This window comes from Daphnia pulex, chromosome 7 (assembly GCF_021134715.1).
Source record: "Daphnia pulex isolate KAP4 chromosome 7, ASM2113471v1".
NCBI classification, from domain to species: Eukaryota; Metazoa; Arthropoda; class Branchiopoda; order Diplostraca; family Daphniidae; genus Daphnia; species Daphnia pulex.
The window spans coordinates 698,146-714,277 of NC_060023.1; the positions used below are offsets into that span (position 1 = coordinate 698,146).

The 16,132-nt window shown below is 39.7% G+C and overlaps 2 protein-coding genes and 3 long non-coding RNA genes across 6 annotated transcripts; 2 read left to right on the plus strand and 3 right to left on the minus strand.

Annotated features, from left to right (window-relative positions):
- Position 1: 1 nt before the first annotated feature.
- On the minus strand, positions 2-3,929 carry LOC124196933. The gene is made up of 3 exons (XR_006875880.1): positions 3,688-3,929; positions 2,995-3,148; positions 2-1,012 (listed from the first exon to the last, which is right to left on the minus strand). It is a non-coding gene; the product is annotated as an uncharacterized LOC124196933 (long non-coding RNA).
- Positions 1,491-2,590, plus strand: LOC124196926. Its single transcript, XM_046592181.1, has 3 exons — positions 1,491-1,642; positions 1,704-2,016; positions 2,092-2,590. The coding sequence occupies exons 1-3, from the start codon at positions 1,526-1,528 to the stop codon at positions 2,571-2,573; spliced, it is 912 nt and encodes a 303-aa protein (XP_046448137.1). The 5' UTR covers positions 1,491-1,525; the 3' UTR covers positions 2,574-2,590.
- A 469-nt stretch (positions 3,930-4,398) lies between the features above and the next one.
- LOC124196936 lies at positions 4,399-6,812 on the minus strand. Of its 2 annotated transcripts, XR_006875884.1 has the most exons (5): positions 5,859-6,810; positions 5,616-5,794; positions 5,383-5,562; positions 4,869-5,310; positions 4,399-4,793 (listed from the first exon to the last, which is right to left on the minus strand). It is a non-coding gene; the product is annotated as an uncharacterized LOC124196936 (long non-coding RNA). The 2 variants fall into 2 exon arrangements; XR_006875883.1 differs by having other exon boundaries at positions 4,869-5,562; positions 5,859-6,812.
- A 7-nt stretch (positions 6,813-6,819) lies between these two features.
- On the minus strand, positions 6,820-12,808 carry LOC124196935. Its single transcript, XR_006875882.1, has 5 exons — positions 12,619-12,808; positions 8,882-9,024; positions 7,762-7,856; positions 7,581-7,688; positions 6,820-7,021 (listed from the first exon to the last, which is right to left on the minus strand). It is a non-coding gene; the product is annotated as an uncharacterized LOC124196935 (long non-coding RNA).
- Positions 12,809-13,385: 577 nt separating this feature from the next.
- Positions 13,386-15,338, plus strand: LOC124197704 (ionotropic receptor 93a-like). Its single transcript, XM_046593235.1, has 9 exons — positions 13,386-13,496; positions 13,575-13,663; positions 13,748-13,829; positions 13,888-14,046; positions 14,109-14,301; positions 14,394-14,593; positions 14,673-14,798; positions 14,873-15,021; positions 15,104-15,338. The coding sequence occupies exons 1-9, from the start codon at positions 13,386-13,388 to the stop codon at positions 15,336-15,338; spliced, it is 1,344 nt and encodes a 447-aa protein (XP_046449191.1).
- Positions 15,339-16,132: the final 794 nt, after the last annotated feature.

Here is a 16,132-nt window from a genome sequence, read left to right on the forward strand (position 1 = left end):
ATTATTCCACCCAAAGCTTTCTATTCAGTATCGTACTTGACACTTTTGATTGCACATTTCACTTTTTTCGATGCCAAGGTGCGCGGGTATCGGGAACACGAAAAGGAAAAGAGCCCAGCAAAATGAAAATTTCTTAAATCGAAAGAATTCAGAAGAACGGATTCAATAAAACGGGCATCGGTCAAGTAGTGGCCAACAACTATTTAAAACTAAGATCGAGCACATTATCGCGCCTCTTTTAAAAAAGTAAAACCCCAAAAATGTTGTGGCCTGTCAGCCTATTTGTATGTCCCTGATGTTTGTCATAAAAGAGACCGTCCCCGAAAAAATGTACAACACAGCTGACAACAGCTGATTCGATTTCCGAATCGATGACGACATGTCCCTCCTAATTATGAAGCTTCGCATTGTTGACATTGCCTTGTGCTATACATTCCATTCAGCAGAGAAGTGAGATTCATTACAATTCGCATGTCCCGCTGTGTCGGAAAAGTTACAAGGAGCCGAGAGCCAAGGAAGAAATAAGACGATGCGGGTCGATGTCGACATACGATCAAAAATAAACACTTGCAATGACAAAAAGACCAACGATTAGTTTTCCTAATTGAATGCGAATAAGTTGGTACACTTGAGACATTCATAGGAAGAAAATGGAAAATTGATTTGCGAAGCTATTGCATCGTCACTTTATGAATTACTAACTGAAAATTAAATCGATGCAAGTCTAATCGAATCGGCACGATTTCTCAATCGTTTTTCTCCATTTGATATTTCCCAACAAATCTTGTCCGTCACATAATTCCAGATCGTCACAACCAGATAACGAACTATTGCCATTCACTAGGAGAAGAAACTGCAAGAACTGATGCGAGAAAATAAAGATCCTACTAACCTTTGAATGAACTTCCTCAACTGATGGGATTCCAATCGAGAGCCTTGGTGTCTTGTGGTGAACGATGGCCTTGTTCCGAAACTCATGGCTGCTCAATCCCACAGGAAATGATGGCAAATTCTAAAAAACAAAATAAAAAATTAATTCAAATAAACTTCCCAGGAAATAAATCAGTACAAAAAATCAAAATCTCTCTTGAATAACTAGAAAATGCGAGGTTAACAGTTTTGCATATTAAGTAACAAACGTTAATACATATTATATAAGAAACGCAGACGTGGCAGTACGAAAATAGCCACAAAAAGCGAACAAAACATTAGTCCGTTTGAACAGAATGTTATCTCCCTTACTGATAATCCACGTTCGACCTTTAAAAAAGTTGGACCCTTTGCGGTAAACAAATAAGACCAAATCTTGTCAAACAAAGTACGTTTTCATCTCCCTTCATAAATCCCCTCCTCACTTTCGTCAAGATCCAACAAGGAAAGGTTAAAAGGATTTAAAAAAAATTAGACTGATAGCAAAAATAAATAGAGCATGTAGAGACCCTTCAATTTCATATAAAATGGAGAAGCTTCGCCCCTTTGGACACACAGAAGAACAATCGGTACTCCTGTTAACACCGCAAAGAAAATGGTTCGTCGTTTAATAATATTTCAAGTCGCTGTTTTGTTGTTGGCTTGGTCGACATGTTCAACCGCCGCTGCCATCGATTTGGAGGATAAACTGCAACAGCTAACCGACACGTTTGTAAGAATTCCATCAAATGATTCCATAATTAATTCTAAACACTACATTATTCTTCTTGCAGACGCGATTCAAAGGAGAAATGGAGGAAAAACAAACGAGACTGCAAGCGGAAGTGTCTGAATTAAAGGCACAAATTACTGGACTAGAAGCCCAACTTCATCGGCAAGAATCGATTGTCACCATTCTGCAGAATCCAACGTCGTTTATCCCGAAAAGCGTGAATGAAATTCAATCAAAGTTAATCAACGGAATGCCATCTTCGTGCGTCGACCTACGGTTGAATGGGCATATCTGGAGCGGTCTCTATTCCGTCATGGGTGTCAACATGGTCGAAACGGTCTATTGCGATTTCTCCAAAGGAATTGAAGATCCAGGTAAGCTAGAAATTGTTGTAAATTCGACTCCTAATAGCACGATTCTAACTTAAAATTGATATTCCAATTTCGTAGGACTACAGAAATGGATTGGCTATACCGATGTCAAATCGGTGCCAGTCTACTTTTACGTTCAAAAGGGCAGCAATTTCAACCTCACAAACACTCCGATCCCATTCGAACGCGTTATGAACAACGTCGGAAACGCTATGAATATAGACACTGGGATCTTCACGGCACCCGTAACAGGGACTTACTTCTTCGCTGTATCCGGAATGGTCTCCTTTACCGATGATACCGCTACAACAAGACGAGAGATCGGTCTAGCCTTGTATTCGAACGGGAACGAAATCGGTTTGGCTCTGGCTGACGTAGTCGGCAACATGGGACAATTCGAAACGTACGATATGGAATCGACTCTCAATCTCAAGTCGGGAGATCAAGTGTGGCTGGCCATCAAGTACAAATCGACAGACACTCACGTATTTGACAATTTCCAGCACCACAATCACTTCACTGGTTGGCTTCTACAACAAGATTTCGACAATTCGGTGTAGCCCTAGCCCTACATGCGAGTGTAGACGAATGAATACGTAGGCAAATGCAGCCAATAACAAACTAACAGTATCACCTGATAAAAGTTGCAATTGAATATTAAACCAAATAAATATTGATAACATTACAATTTAAATGCAAAGCTTAAATTATTTCAAGCAATTATATCTTATCAATTTTAACGCTTCTTTTAACTTGGAAAACGAAAATCGGTTGTAAAACTTAGTTCAATAAGAACGATTTTTTCACCAGCGTCGTCGACCAACCCATCAAAATTTGACACACTGAGCACTGAATCGATGGGCGCGAAAGTTCCTTATTGGTTAATTCTTTAATTCTCGAGTGAAAAGAATGACAAAAATGGGACTAAATTCTTAACCAGCAAAGATTACAAATACAAGTTAAAAATCAAAGTGGCCTTACCTTGAAACGAAGTTGTTCCTTCTTCACATAGATGCACAGCAGGACACACTGAAGATGGCATTTCAGAAACAGTAAATCGTTTCCATTGATTTATCATTACATCAGGTTTTTCATCATCATTTCATCATCAAATCAGCTCCAGTTGGCAAAAAACCTAAGAAAAAATGGGATAATTATAAGAAGAGTGAATCTTATTAAGAAACTTGGGACTTAATGGAACTATACCCTTTAATGTCAATGCTAATTTAAACTAAACATTCAGCCAAACAGAAGGATCTACAGAGTTTAGATCAGGTCATGAAAGCTTTAGGGTAGGGTACACTATCAACTTTTTACAACACTAGATTTTAAGGGTGCACTACTAAGTAGCATACAGTTTTCTTTTAAATCAACTAACTATTTTATAGTGGAAAAGCGATAACAGAAATCCAATGGAGTAATTCCCATAACATACAAACATATCCAGCTCGTAAAAGGAATTGGAGAGTGAAATATTTGTTTGAGATACAGAATAAATCTGATGTCACACAAGATTAAACTTGAATCATTATGAAAAGTACCCTTCTAAGTTATTCAATCAGGAATGGAATACTGTTGCAATAAAATAAGGATTACATTCTACTCTCATGCACACAAGTTTTAATTGGGATTTACAATATATCATTAAGAAAGGCATGATGAGTAGTTCATTACCGAAAAACTAAGTTAGTGATATATTTTTTTCGTTCCAACCTTTCCAAGTAGGCGGGAAATCACGACTTCAGTTCCCATGGGGCGATGACAAAGGAATAGAATGGCAGGAAGCATCAGACGATATTCAATCACTCACGCTGATGATCGAGTCACCTAGCGGTAGGAAAAGATAGCTTCCATCGACGTCCAATCGGCTCATCGGCTAACACCTCCGCGTCATCTGGGTAATAAACACAAATTCAAAGATGAATCATTGCAATTAAGATCAATCAACTTGACATGAAACAATTTATTGCAGACACGTTGGAGTGGAAACCCCAAAGGATTGACTGGGACCGCTTAAAGGTGGGGTACTCCTCGACTACCTGACGGCCCGTTTAAATTTCACGTAACTAACCAAACCAAATCCACTTGCCTGGCTTCCTAAACACATAAACTGCCACGTAACTTATTTCATTCTGCGATTTCTATAAATCGCGGTCGCAATGTCATATCCATTGCTTTGTAAAATTCTAGATATCCGATAACACGAAAAAGTAAAATATTCAGAATGAATCACGCGAGGGTGAGGAGCTGTCGGCAAGAGCGGACCATGATGCAAGTCTATTCGAATCGTCAATAGAGAAATAAAAAAAAAATTTCCCCTTAATCTTTTGTAGTTTAGTAACTAGCATTGATTTTAAGCTTATCGTCAATTGAAACCGAATTTCTATTCCCAGTTCCTCATCAATGGCAAACACACTCAACGGCCAACACCTCCGCGTCATTTGGGTAGGAAAACACCAACGATTTAGTGCGATTCAATGTTGAAAATAAAGTTGAATTAACCTATAATGATGCGGTACAGACACGTTGGAGTGGAAACCCTAAAGGAATAATTGGACCACTCAAGGGAGGAGTACTCCTCGAATTCTTATCGCAACGTTTAAATTTCACGTAACCAACAAAAAAAGAAAGTGACTCGACTGACGTCTAACACATTACCTTATTTCATTATCCATACAGGTACGAAATGGTTCGAGTGACGGAAAACAAACCTGAGCCATCAGAAAAAGGACCAGGACTTTTTAGCTATTTGTCGAATCAAGTTAAGTTCATTCCATTCTCTATTGAAAAAATAATTCAAACAAATCAACGGCCTGTTTAAAAACATTTTGATGTACAATTAAGAATTATACTACCTTTCACAGCAATCCGATTTGCTGGTCCACGATACGAGCGCGAGCTTCCAGTACAATTCGGTCGTAGATTTCACATTGCCGTGGATTTACGATCATTTCGCTTTCCTCATTCCCGTCCCTGATGAATCGGCCAACATCAACGCCGTCGTCAAACCATTTCAATGGCCGGTTGGAAAATTGAAATAACTTGCCACGATATTTCTTATTAAACAGCATCTAATTTTATTCGATCACCAGGTTTGGTTAGGACTGGGGATTTCGATCGTTTGCGTCATCGTAGTTTTAAATTTAATCCAGCGCTACTTGCAATATCGATCCATGATTGAAGCGACATTTAGACAAAACTACAATCTAACGGCTGCCAAATGGGAAACCAGACAACAGTATCTTTACGTCTTCGGCAATTTGCTGTCGCAAGGTTCCACACACGGATACCAAATGACTTAATAAGTATAAGTCAAAACCTCTTAATTATTGATTAGGTGGATCTTGTAAATCGAAAAGATTACCCTACCGAGTGGTCGCAGGCGTTTGGATCTTGGCCGCTTTCGTCTTCGTCCAGGCCTACACGTCGACTCTCTTCACTTATGTCGTGACGCCAATCAGTCATCCCCTAGTCGATTCTGTCTACGACGTTATCAACAATGGCGACATCAATTTACTGGTCAGGGAATCCGGATCTATGAATACTATACTATCGGCAAGTTAAAAAAATTTCAATGAAACTTTACAACATAAGGAACTTACTTAATTGTAACGTGCAACAGTCCAACAATTACACGGGCCTGTTCGGGAATTTAAGGGAAAAAATCGACTCCTTTCCAAACTCTCGATGCGCAACAGTGTCAGACTGTATCCGCCATAATAAACCAGAATCTAAAATCGTATTCCTCGAGGTAAAATATAGTTAGTTTGCTGTTCTTTTTCTAACAAGATTTAAAGAATTGTTAATTCTTCCAAATTGATTAATTAAACTAGGCCAATGTTTACCTCAAAGACGCGATCAGGAATGATTTTAAAAAGACTGGAAAGTGCAACTTGCAAATAGCAAAAGAAGAGTTCATTGCCATTATGTCGACGCTTGTTCTACAGAAAAACAGTCCCTACACGCAAAGCATGCAGCAAGGGTAAGCTGGTACAGCTAGCTTCAATAGATGAGATAAGATTTTGTTAATTACTGGAATTTTGGTTTCATTCTTTGGCACAATGAAAATAGAATATTGAATCTGCAAGAAATTGCCCTGGTCAACTTCTGGGACACTTGGTTCCGTCCAATGCCTCCTCAATGTACCGGAAAACCCCAAACTGGAAACAAAACAAAGAAACTGTCACCCCTGTCCCTGAAAAATTTGACTGGCGCATTTGTCGTTTTATCGGTTGGATTGAGCCTTTCCCTTTTAGCTTTTCTCGGAGAAAAAATTGTTTCCATACGTGAGCAGTTCCGCCTTCGCAAAGATGATAAGTTGCGACAAAACCCAAATAACTTGATTGAGGTGTCATCTCAAAAGACAGAAGAACAACCCACCATCATCCTCGAATAAGTAAAATTTAGATTTGTCAATAACTAAACTTAAACTGAACCACCCTATTGTTAACATATTATTCCATCCAAAACTATCATAACCCTCTTTCTATTTAGCAGTCATACTGAACACCTTTCAGCGGAAATGAAAAATTGATTTGCGAAGCTATTGCATCACCTAATGAATCACTACTAAACGAATATTTAAAAATACACAACGCCTATACACGCACATTCTGTCCATCACGTCCAGCACCGACAGTCGCTACTTCAGTCGATTGAAACGAGTTCACAGGCACTTCACAATCGAAAAATAGATCGAGTTAAAGTTTAAATTCGGCACAGCAAATATTAGAGAGCGTGGAATCGTGATCCAGAATAATCGCTCGACACTTAGTAAATTGAAAAAAAAAAAAAGATTCCTACCTTCTATCTGATATTTTGACAAGCATATCGATCATGTCGTTGGCTGGCGACAACACCGTTGACGGGAAATGAAGAAACGACCGCTATCGGCTGCTGGACGAACTGTCGGGACAAGTTGACCTTCTCGACTATCGACTGATAAACCCACAGAATCCAGAGGAATTCCAACCGGACTTGAAATGGGTCGCAGGAATTGAAGTGTAGACTAAGAGAATCAGAAATAATTATGACAAGCAAATTTTCTCTTCAGAATTCAGTCACCATTTTCCCCCCTTCAGAAAACCAGAAACATTTCTTAATGTAACCGTCACTATCATTGAACTGTTTAAGGAACTGAATAAATGTTATGAGCACGGCATACACAGTGTGTCCATCAAAACGGGGACTTAATATTTGTGTAACTTCTGCCATCATGATAACACGAACAAAGCCAAAAGGAGAAGGTGTGGACAGGGTAACGATGGGTTTCAACCGCATTCAACTCAAATGCTGTTGATACTTAATACAATGGGCGAGCTCCAAATTGTTCAAAATCTGGTGGAACCGCATCGACCCAATGAACTTGAATCGGATTTGCATCGACTTTCGCGCTCCCGTTTCTTTGAGAAATCAAAATAAAGCAAGAGTCAAATTTGCTTCTTGTTGAGATGAACACTTTCAATTGTCATGTCAGAAAGGTAATGCAAGCGTTGCATCTTGGCATGAAAATGGACCCGTTTCATCTTTTTAAAAGTGTTAAATAGTGTGCAGAGCAGATTATTCACCTTCTGTAGTCGATGGTCGGATGCAATGCAGTCGACAGCAGACAGTTCCTACATGTTGCAACCGCAATTCACGCCACGCGCCAGTGAATTGATACGCAAGGATTGCAGCTAGCAACAAAAACACTAGATAGTAATCTGGAAGCTCATTCGTCCAACTAAATTGAAGATGTTGCTCTTATACCTTTGTTATTAATGACGGTCCACTTGGTTCTCCATTTCTATTCGCTGCTCCCCACCAACACCCAATCCGCTCAACGGCCGACACCTCCGCGTCACCTGAGCAATAAATAAAACATTCTGAACGATTTAGCATGATTAAAAATAAAAATAAAATTGGATTATCACGGCACAAAATACTGTTACAGACACTACGAAGATAGAAATAAATGCACACCAGTTTCTAAAACAAACGTCAAAAGAGTTTGGGTGGGATCTAATAGCCCTATATATAGATTGACTGATTTGAAAGGCTGATGAAAAGTAATAAGTGACTGAGCAGAAGAGATCAGCAGCGTGGGTACCTGAATCAATTAAATTATACCGAGAAACGAAATTAGAATTCAATTGATTCCAGAAATAGTTTGATAAAAGAAATAAGGCTAATCTTATCTATTTAACAAATCATCTTGTATGAGGTTATCAGCGTGTGATCGAAATGAAATCAATTACAATTTTTTTAACGTTGAAAATTATTGATCGAATATGATGGAATTTACTGAAATCTATCACGAATTCCAGTCCTCTATTTTTCATGTGTAAACTCACTTGACTAAAGGCTACTTGCATCAGCAGGTTTTCGTCTAGACGACCTAAGCAAAGTTGAAACGCTTCTACATCGAATTTATAGACGGACCACAGAAGGAGGCAATTAGAAACGGCCAAAATTGTAATCTAATAAGTCAACAAGGCACAACAAAGACCCGATCGACAGAAAAATGTTACGTGGGATCGATCGTGGTTCCAAGAAGAAAGATAAAAGGACCAGCTTCAAAGATGTGATTGACGAAGAGAACAAAAGTTTGATATTAAGTATACATAAACAAAGCTGTCATCAAAGTGTATGCCATCTCTTTGACTTGAAGGTCGTCGTCATGGTGAGCATGTGAATAACAACAAAATCAACTAAATGTACTATCCGGACTACGTGCTCTACACAAATTCCTGACTTGATAGGAAATCATAAAACATTTCAAAAATCAAATGCAACCAATCAAATCTGAAGGCAGAGTGCTGGAATCGAGTTGATGAATAAAACGAACACGAAGAGAACAAGAAATGCTAAATTAATGCAACTTGCTTACCCCACTTTCGGCTAAATGGCGGTGGATTGGAAACGTACATTGAAATTCGTCCGCGTCATTACAATCTTTTTAGATGACATCCAGCAGCGCGATAGCCGAAACTGGACCAGAAACCACCAAATGGAAACTGGATTACATCCCTGCTGGAAACGAAAATAACAACAAACTACTTTAGGTATAGTCAAATCAATTTTATGCAAAATATTGACTCGATTAATAATTGACTTCAGTGGCCGAGTTTGAATATTACAGCAGACTCATGAGAAGGAAATCAGGAATATGCTGAATCCATTTTGATTGACTCACAACCTTGACATTTCCTACGTTGGTGGATTCAATCCGCAGTTTCTAAGGCGTTCGCCTTAATCTCACATGCCGGGGACGATCGAACAATTGCATTGAATACGAATAATGCACACGATTTACATTAAACTTGGATTTACATGTGACACAACGGCCAGATTGAAAAGAGAATTCAAAATATTTGCCTACAATTTCATATTCCACTCTTGGACAAAACAATACCGGATGAATTCAAGCGCATTTCTAGGCCTATCCATAACATTAACAGAAAACAATCTATGAATTCTGAAATTGACAAAAGTCCTAGCGTCTCCACAACAAACATTTTGTTTCTAGTCGGTGAATTACTGCGCACTTTGAGAATTATGGTCGGATATTTAAAGGACCGTTGCTGGCAAGATAGACACTAGGTACCAATCTGGCAGCTGGTCCGTTTTACGGAATCGTAATGTCACTCTTACCTTTCTTAATATTTCCCATTTGGGTCTTCATTTCTATTCCCGGTTCCTCATCAATGCTGCCAAACACGCTTAACGGCCAACACATCCGCGTCATTTGGGTAAGAAAACACTAACAATTTGGCATGACTTAATGAAGAAATTAAAATTCAATTGACCTGGCATTAAATGGATGCGGTACAGACACGTTGGAGTGGAAACCCTAAGGGGCTAGTTGGACCACTCAAAGGAGGAGTAATCATCGACTTCTTATCAAGACGTTTAAATTTCACGTAACCAACTAAAAGAAATTGACTTAGCTTCTGTTCGACACATAAAACATAACCGAACTTATTTCATTTTCCATACAGGTACGAAATGGTTCGAGTGACTGAAGGCAAAGGGGAGCCATCAGAAAAAGGACCAGGACTTTTTAACTATTTGTGGAATCAAGTTAAGTTCATTCCATTCTCTATTGAAAGAAATAATTCAACCGAATTAACTATAATGATAAGGAATAAGCTATAAACAAAATTCTGACGCACACTAAGAATTATTTGATTTTCAAGAAATCCGATTTCCTGGTTCACGATACGATCCCGACATTTCAGTACAATTCAGTCGTTGATTTTACAATGCCATGGATTTACGACTATTTCTCTTTCCTCATTCCCGTCCCTGATGAATCGGCCAACATCAACGCCGTCGTCAAACCATTTCAATGGCCGGTTTGAACATTGAAATAACTTGACTTAAACCTTTCGTATTCACCAGCATCTACTTCTATTCGATCACCAGGTTTGGTTAGGGCTGGGGATATCGATCGTTTGCGTCATCGCAGTTTTGAATTTAATGCAGCGCTACTTGGAATACCGATCGCTAATTGAATCACCTTCAAGACCAAACGGCAATCCACCGACTGAAAAAATAATCACCAAAGGAGAAACCGGAAAACAATACCTTTACGTCTTCGGCAATTTGCTGTCACAAGGTTTGCAGAAGATAATCATATGACACATTTCGCCTGCTGTACCAAAATACATAGGATTGGCAAGTCTCAATTTTTTTATTTGTAAGGTGGGCCTTGTAGGTCGAAAAGATTACCCTATCAACTAGTCGCTGGCGTTTGGATCCTGGCCGCTTTCATCTTCGTCCAGGCCTACACGTCGACTCTCTTCACTTACGTGGTGACGCCAATCGAACAACCGCTAATCAAATCTGTTTTCGACATTATCAACAATGGCGATATCAATTTACTGGTCAGGGAATCGGGAACAATGTATCCTTTAATAGCGGCAAGTGAAAAAATGTCAATTCCCTAAAGAACAAAAGCTTTACTCGAATTTAACCTGCGACAGACCAACAATTACACGGGCATATTCGGGCATTTAAGGAAAAAAATCGACTCCTACCCGAACTCTAAATGCCCATCTTTTCGTAGCTGCGCTGAAGCTGTCAAATTAAAATATGGAAACGTCTACCTTGAGGTAAATATGTCAGCATATTTTTGCGTCAGATGCTTTTTGCGATTGTTCAGATTGCGATTTTAATCTTTCAAAATCGATTGATATAACTAGACAAGAAATTACCTAAAAGATGAGATCAGGAGTGATTATAAAACGACTGGAAAATGCCACCTTCAATTTGCAAAGGAAGAATTCATCACCTTTGTTTCATCGTTTGTTCTACAGAAAAACAGTCCCTACACGCACAGCATGACCCTAGGGTAAGCTGGTACAGCAGAATAAAGATAGAATTGCTTTTCAATAATTGCTGGAATTTTGTTTCATTCCTTCACAATGAAATAGAATATTGAATCTGCAAGAAATTGGCCTGGTCGACTTCTGGGACTCGTGGTTCCGCCCAATGCCTCCTCAATGTCCCGGAAGACCCAAAAAAGAAAAAAAATCAAACAAACTTTCGCCACTTTCCCTGAAAAATTTGACTGGCGCATTTATCGTTTTATTGGTTGGATTCAGCCTTTCCCTTTTGGCTTTTCTCGGCGAAAAAATTGTTTCCATACGTGAGCAGTTCCGCATTCGCAAAGATAAAAAGTTGCGACAAGACGCAAATAAATTTATTGAGGTGTCATCCCAAAAGATAGAAGAACCCACCATCATCATCGAATAAGTTGAATTTAGGTTTGGCAAGAACTAAACTTAAACTGAATCACCCTATTATTAACACATTATTCCACCCAAAGCTTTCTATTCAGTATCGTACTTGACACTTTTGATTGCACATTTCACTTTTTTCGATGCCAAGGTGCGCGGGTAAAGGGAGCACGAAAAGGAAAAGAGTCCAGCAAAATGAAAATTTCTTAAATCGAAAGAATTCAGAAGAACGGATTCAATAAAACGGAGCATCGGTCAATTAGTAGCTAGCAACTATTCAAAACTAAGATCTAGCACATAATTGCGCCTCGTTTAAAAAAGTAAAACCCCCAAAAAATGTTGTTGCCTGTCAGCCTATTTGTATGTCCCTGACCATTTGTGACCCATAAATGAGATCGTCCCCGCAAAAATGTATACAACTCTCACACCATTCGTTTTTTTTTGTGAAGAACTCAACATCACGCACCTACAAAAGTGCGTTCATCTTCGGGAATGGAATTCAGGATGAACCGAATCAACATGTAACTGGGCGGAAGAAACGAGTAGAAACATCGTCTCGTTTCGACGATGTGGAGGGAAAATGAAAATTTGATTTGCGAAGCTATTGCGTCATCACTACATGAATTACTAACCGAAAATTAAATCGACACGCGACACCTACACGCACACTCTGCAGTCTGCCCATCGCGTGCAACACTGACGAAACGGTCGCTAATTCAGTCGATTGAAACCAATTCACGGGCACTTCACAATCGAGAAATCGATCGAGTTTCAGTTTAACTTGGGCACAACGAATATTCGGTAGCGTATAAAATCGTGATTCACGAATAATGGTCTAACACTTTGGAACATGCGAGGGAACATGGAGAAAGAGACTTCCTACCTCATTTGTAGACGGAAATCAGGAGCTGGACGTGTCCGACAGGACGAGATGACCTTCTCGACTATCGACAGACCAAATCCAAAAGGCTTTCTTTTGGATCGGTGGTCACTCGGCTGGGTTATAAACGCCACAGAATAAATCGGGATGAATTTTTTGTTTCCATTCAAGCACATTCAAGCACATTCGTTATGTAACGTGCTGTGTGTCAATGCTCCATCTGTGCAACAAAGTGAATCAGAATTGAATATTTTTAATTAATATAGCAAGAGGATTTAGCCGCATCAATTTTGAACTCAAATTAGTCGTCCATCGCTTTGGAGAGGGAAAAGTTCCAGTCTCATTTCAATTAATACGATGGTAAGATATTCATTCATCACGCGATGGGTAGAGCATCATGAATCGCCGATTGGGTAGAAGAATAACTAATTGATTTGCTCATACAATTGCTATGGCAACTAACATTGAGTTTGAGCTGATTTTCGATTACATCCCAAGTTTCGCTTAATACTGGCTTCGCATTAATCTAACATCAAGAGTCTCCCGGCTGCGGATTCGAACAACTTTAGAGAATACGAATATTGCACGGATCCGTAACGTTTCAAAAACTATCCACGAATTGATTGACGGTGCTGGTCTCCAAAACAAAGTTTCACGTCAGTGAATTACTGAATTGTTAAGTTAGTTAGGCTCGGATATTTAAGGCATCGTTGCTGGCCACCAAGACATTAGATACTTATCTGGCAGCCCATTCAAACAACTGAATCAAAATGTCGCTCTTACCTTCCATCATATTTTCAGCTGCGATCACCATATTTATTGGCGGCATCTCATCGACGTCCAATCTTCGGCTCGGCGGCCAACACCTCCGCGCCATCTGGGTAATAAATCAACGTCAATTCAAACATTAATCATTGCGATTTAGATCAATTAACTTGACATAAAACAATCGATTGAAGACACGTTGGAGTGGAAACCCCAAAGGATTGCTGGGACCTCTCAAAGGTGGGGTACTCCTCGACTACCTGACGGCCCGTTTAAATTTCACGTAACTAAACAAAACCAAATCCAATTGACTGGCTTCTTAAACACATTAACTAACCACGTATACCTAATTTCATTCTACCTCCAGTTACGAAATGGTTCGAGTGACAGAAAACCGACAGGAAGCAACGGAAAAAGAACGCGGACTTTTCAGCTATTTGTTGGATCAAGTTGAATTTGTTCCATTTCCTACTGATATCCAATTAAAAATGATCCGATCTTTAACAGCAATGCGATTTGCTGGTCCACGATACGGTGCCCACATTGCAGACCAGCAAGATCGTTGATCTCACATTGCCATGGGCTTACGACTTTTTCGCTTTCCTCATTCCCGTCCCTGATGAATCGGCCAACATCAACGCCGTCGTCAAACCTTTCCAATGGCCGGTTGGAAAATTGAAATAACTCCCAATAATAATTCACATTCAACAGCATCGATTATTCGACAGGTCTGGCTGGGACTAGGAGTATCGATCGTTTGCGTCATCACAGTTTTGAATGTGATCCAGCGCTACTTGGAATATCATTCCGCACTCGAAACTACATTCAGTTCAAACGACAATCCACCGGCTGAAAAAATAATCACCAAAGTCGGAACCGGAAAAGAATATCTCTACGTTTTCGGCAATTTGCTATCGCAAGGTTATAACAATTATAAGGAAATAAAATTGCATAATTGGCCAGCTGTACGCCACAGAGCATTAATAAGTCACAACTTTTCCATGATTGATTAGGTGGATCTTGTAAATCGAAACGACTACCTTACCGACTGGTGGCTGGCGTTTGGACCCTGGCCGCTTTCATCTTCGTCCAGGCCTACACGTCGACCCTCTTCACTTACGTCGTAAAGCCAATCAATCACCCGCTAATCAATTCAGTCTACGACATTATCAATAGTGGCGATATCAATTTACTCGCCAGAGAAGATGGATTCGTAACTATTTTGTTTTCGGCAAGTAAAAAAAAAATGTCGATGAACTTTGACAACAACTTATTTACATTGTGTGCGACAGACCAACAACAACACCCTTTTCGCAACATTACGACGAAAACTGGATTCCACCCCGAATTCTCGATGCGTCATGCCGTTTGAATGCCTTCGAAATATCAAACCAGAACATAGAAATGTCTACATTGAGGTAGGATGTTTGCTGTTTTTTCTACAAGAATTCCAGACAAGTTACTAATTGTAAAATTGACTAATGTGAACTAGCCAAATGTTTACCTGAAAGACGCGATTAGAAATGATTTTAAAAAGACTGGAAAGTGCAACTTGCAAATGGCAAAAGAAAGATTCATTGGAATCATGTCATCGTTCGCCCTTCCGAAAACCAGTCCCCACACCAAAATTATAACCCAAGGGTAAGCAAGTAGAGGTCAGGGTCATTCCCGGTCATTCCCCTTTTGTCTAAATTTTGTTTCACGTGTGTTAATAAATAAAAAGGATATTGGAACTGCAACAAACTGGGCTGATCGACTACTGGGATACCTGGTTCCGACCCATGCCTCCTCAATGCAACGGAAAGCCGCCGATGGAAAGCAAGAAAAAGAAACAATTACCACTTTCCCTGAAGAATTTGACCGGAGCATTTGTCGTTTTACTGGTCGGACTGAGCCTTTCTTTCCTGGCTTTTCTTTGCGAGAAAATCATTTCTCTGCATCGTGGTCGTCGCGGTTAATTATGTCCATTTCCCCGCTTTGTACAGTTGAATTTCCAATCACATATCAGACAACACGATAGTCAAATATTCATCAATCACGCGACGGTGTGGGGCAGTCGACAAGAGCGGACCACGAATCCACGATGCAAGTCTAATCGAATCGCCGATAGAAAATTAACAAATTGCTTTCCCCCTATAATTTTGTGCTTTAGTAATTAACATTTGATTTCAAGCTTATCGTCAATTGAAACCGAATTCCTAATAAATACAATAGGTTCGCATTCACATCGAGCGCTATAATAACTTAATTGTGTTGGTATCTTCCCAAATTACCTTGCATCTGCGCCAGCAGTCCTGGCATGCCAACAGCCTGGCTCGTCTACACCTACGGTCCAACAGTCGATATGCCCCTGCCAATGCCAGATGTCTAAGAGAAATAAACAAAGAATTAATGTACAGCCGAAATTGAATACAGAACGGAATATCTAAGGCAACAGGATAGACTCTTCCTTCTTATAATGTGTGCGTTTATTAGGTAAGGAATGTAATTACGTTTATCCGCTCGGTCATATGCATATTTTGGGAACGGCTTTGAACGGCCTTGAAGCACCGACAGACGTGGGTCACAGAGTAGATCGATCTTGAATGCCCTCCAGATTTCATTTACTTCAAATAAACTGTTATGTGGAATGATGAGGCGAATGGACATACACCTAGAAATTCGGGTCGGGAAACAAAGATAGCACCGAAGGAACTTGTCAGTCTAGTATTAGCGATCACGTTCAGTCGGTTATCCATTGCACCTGCGATAA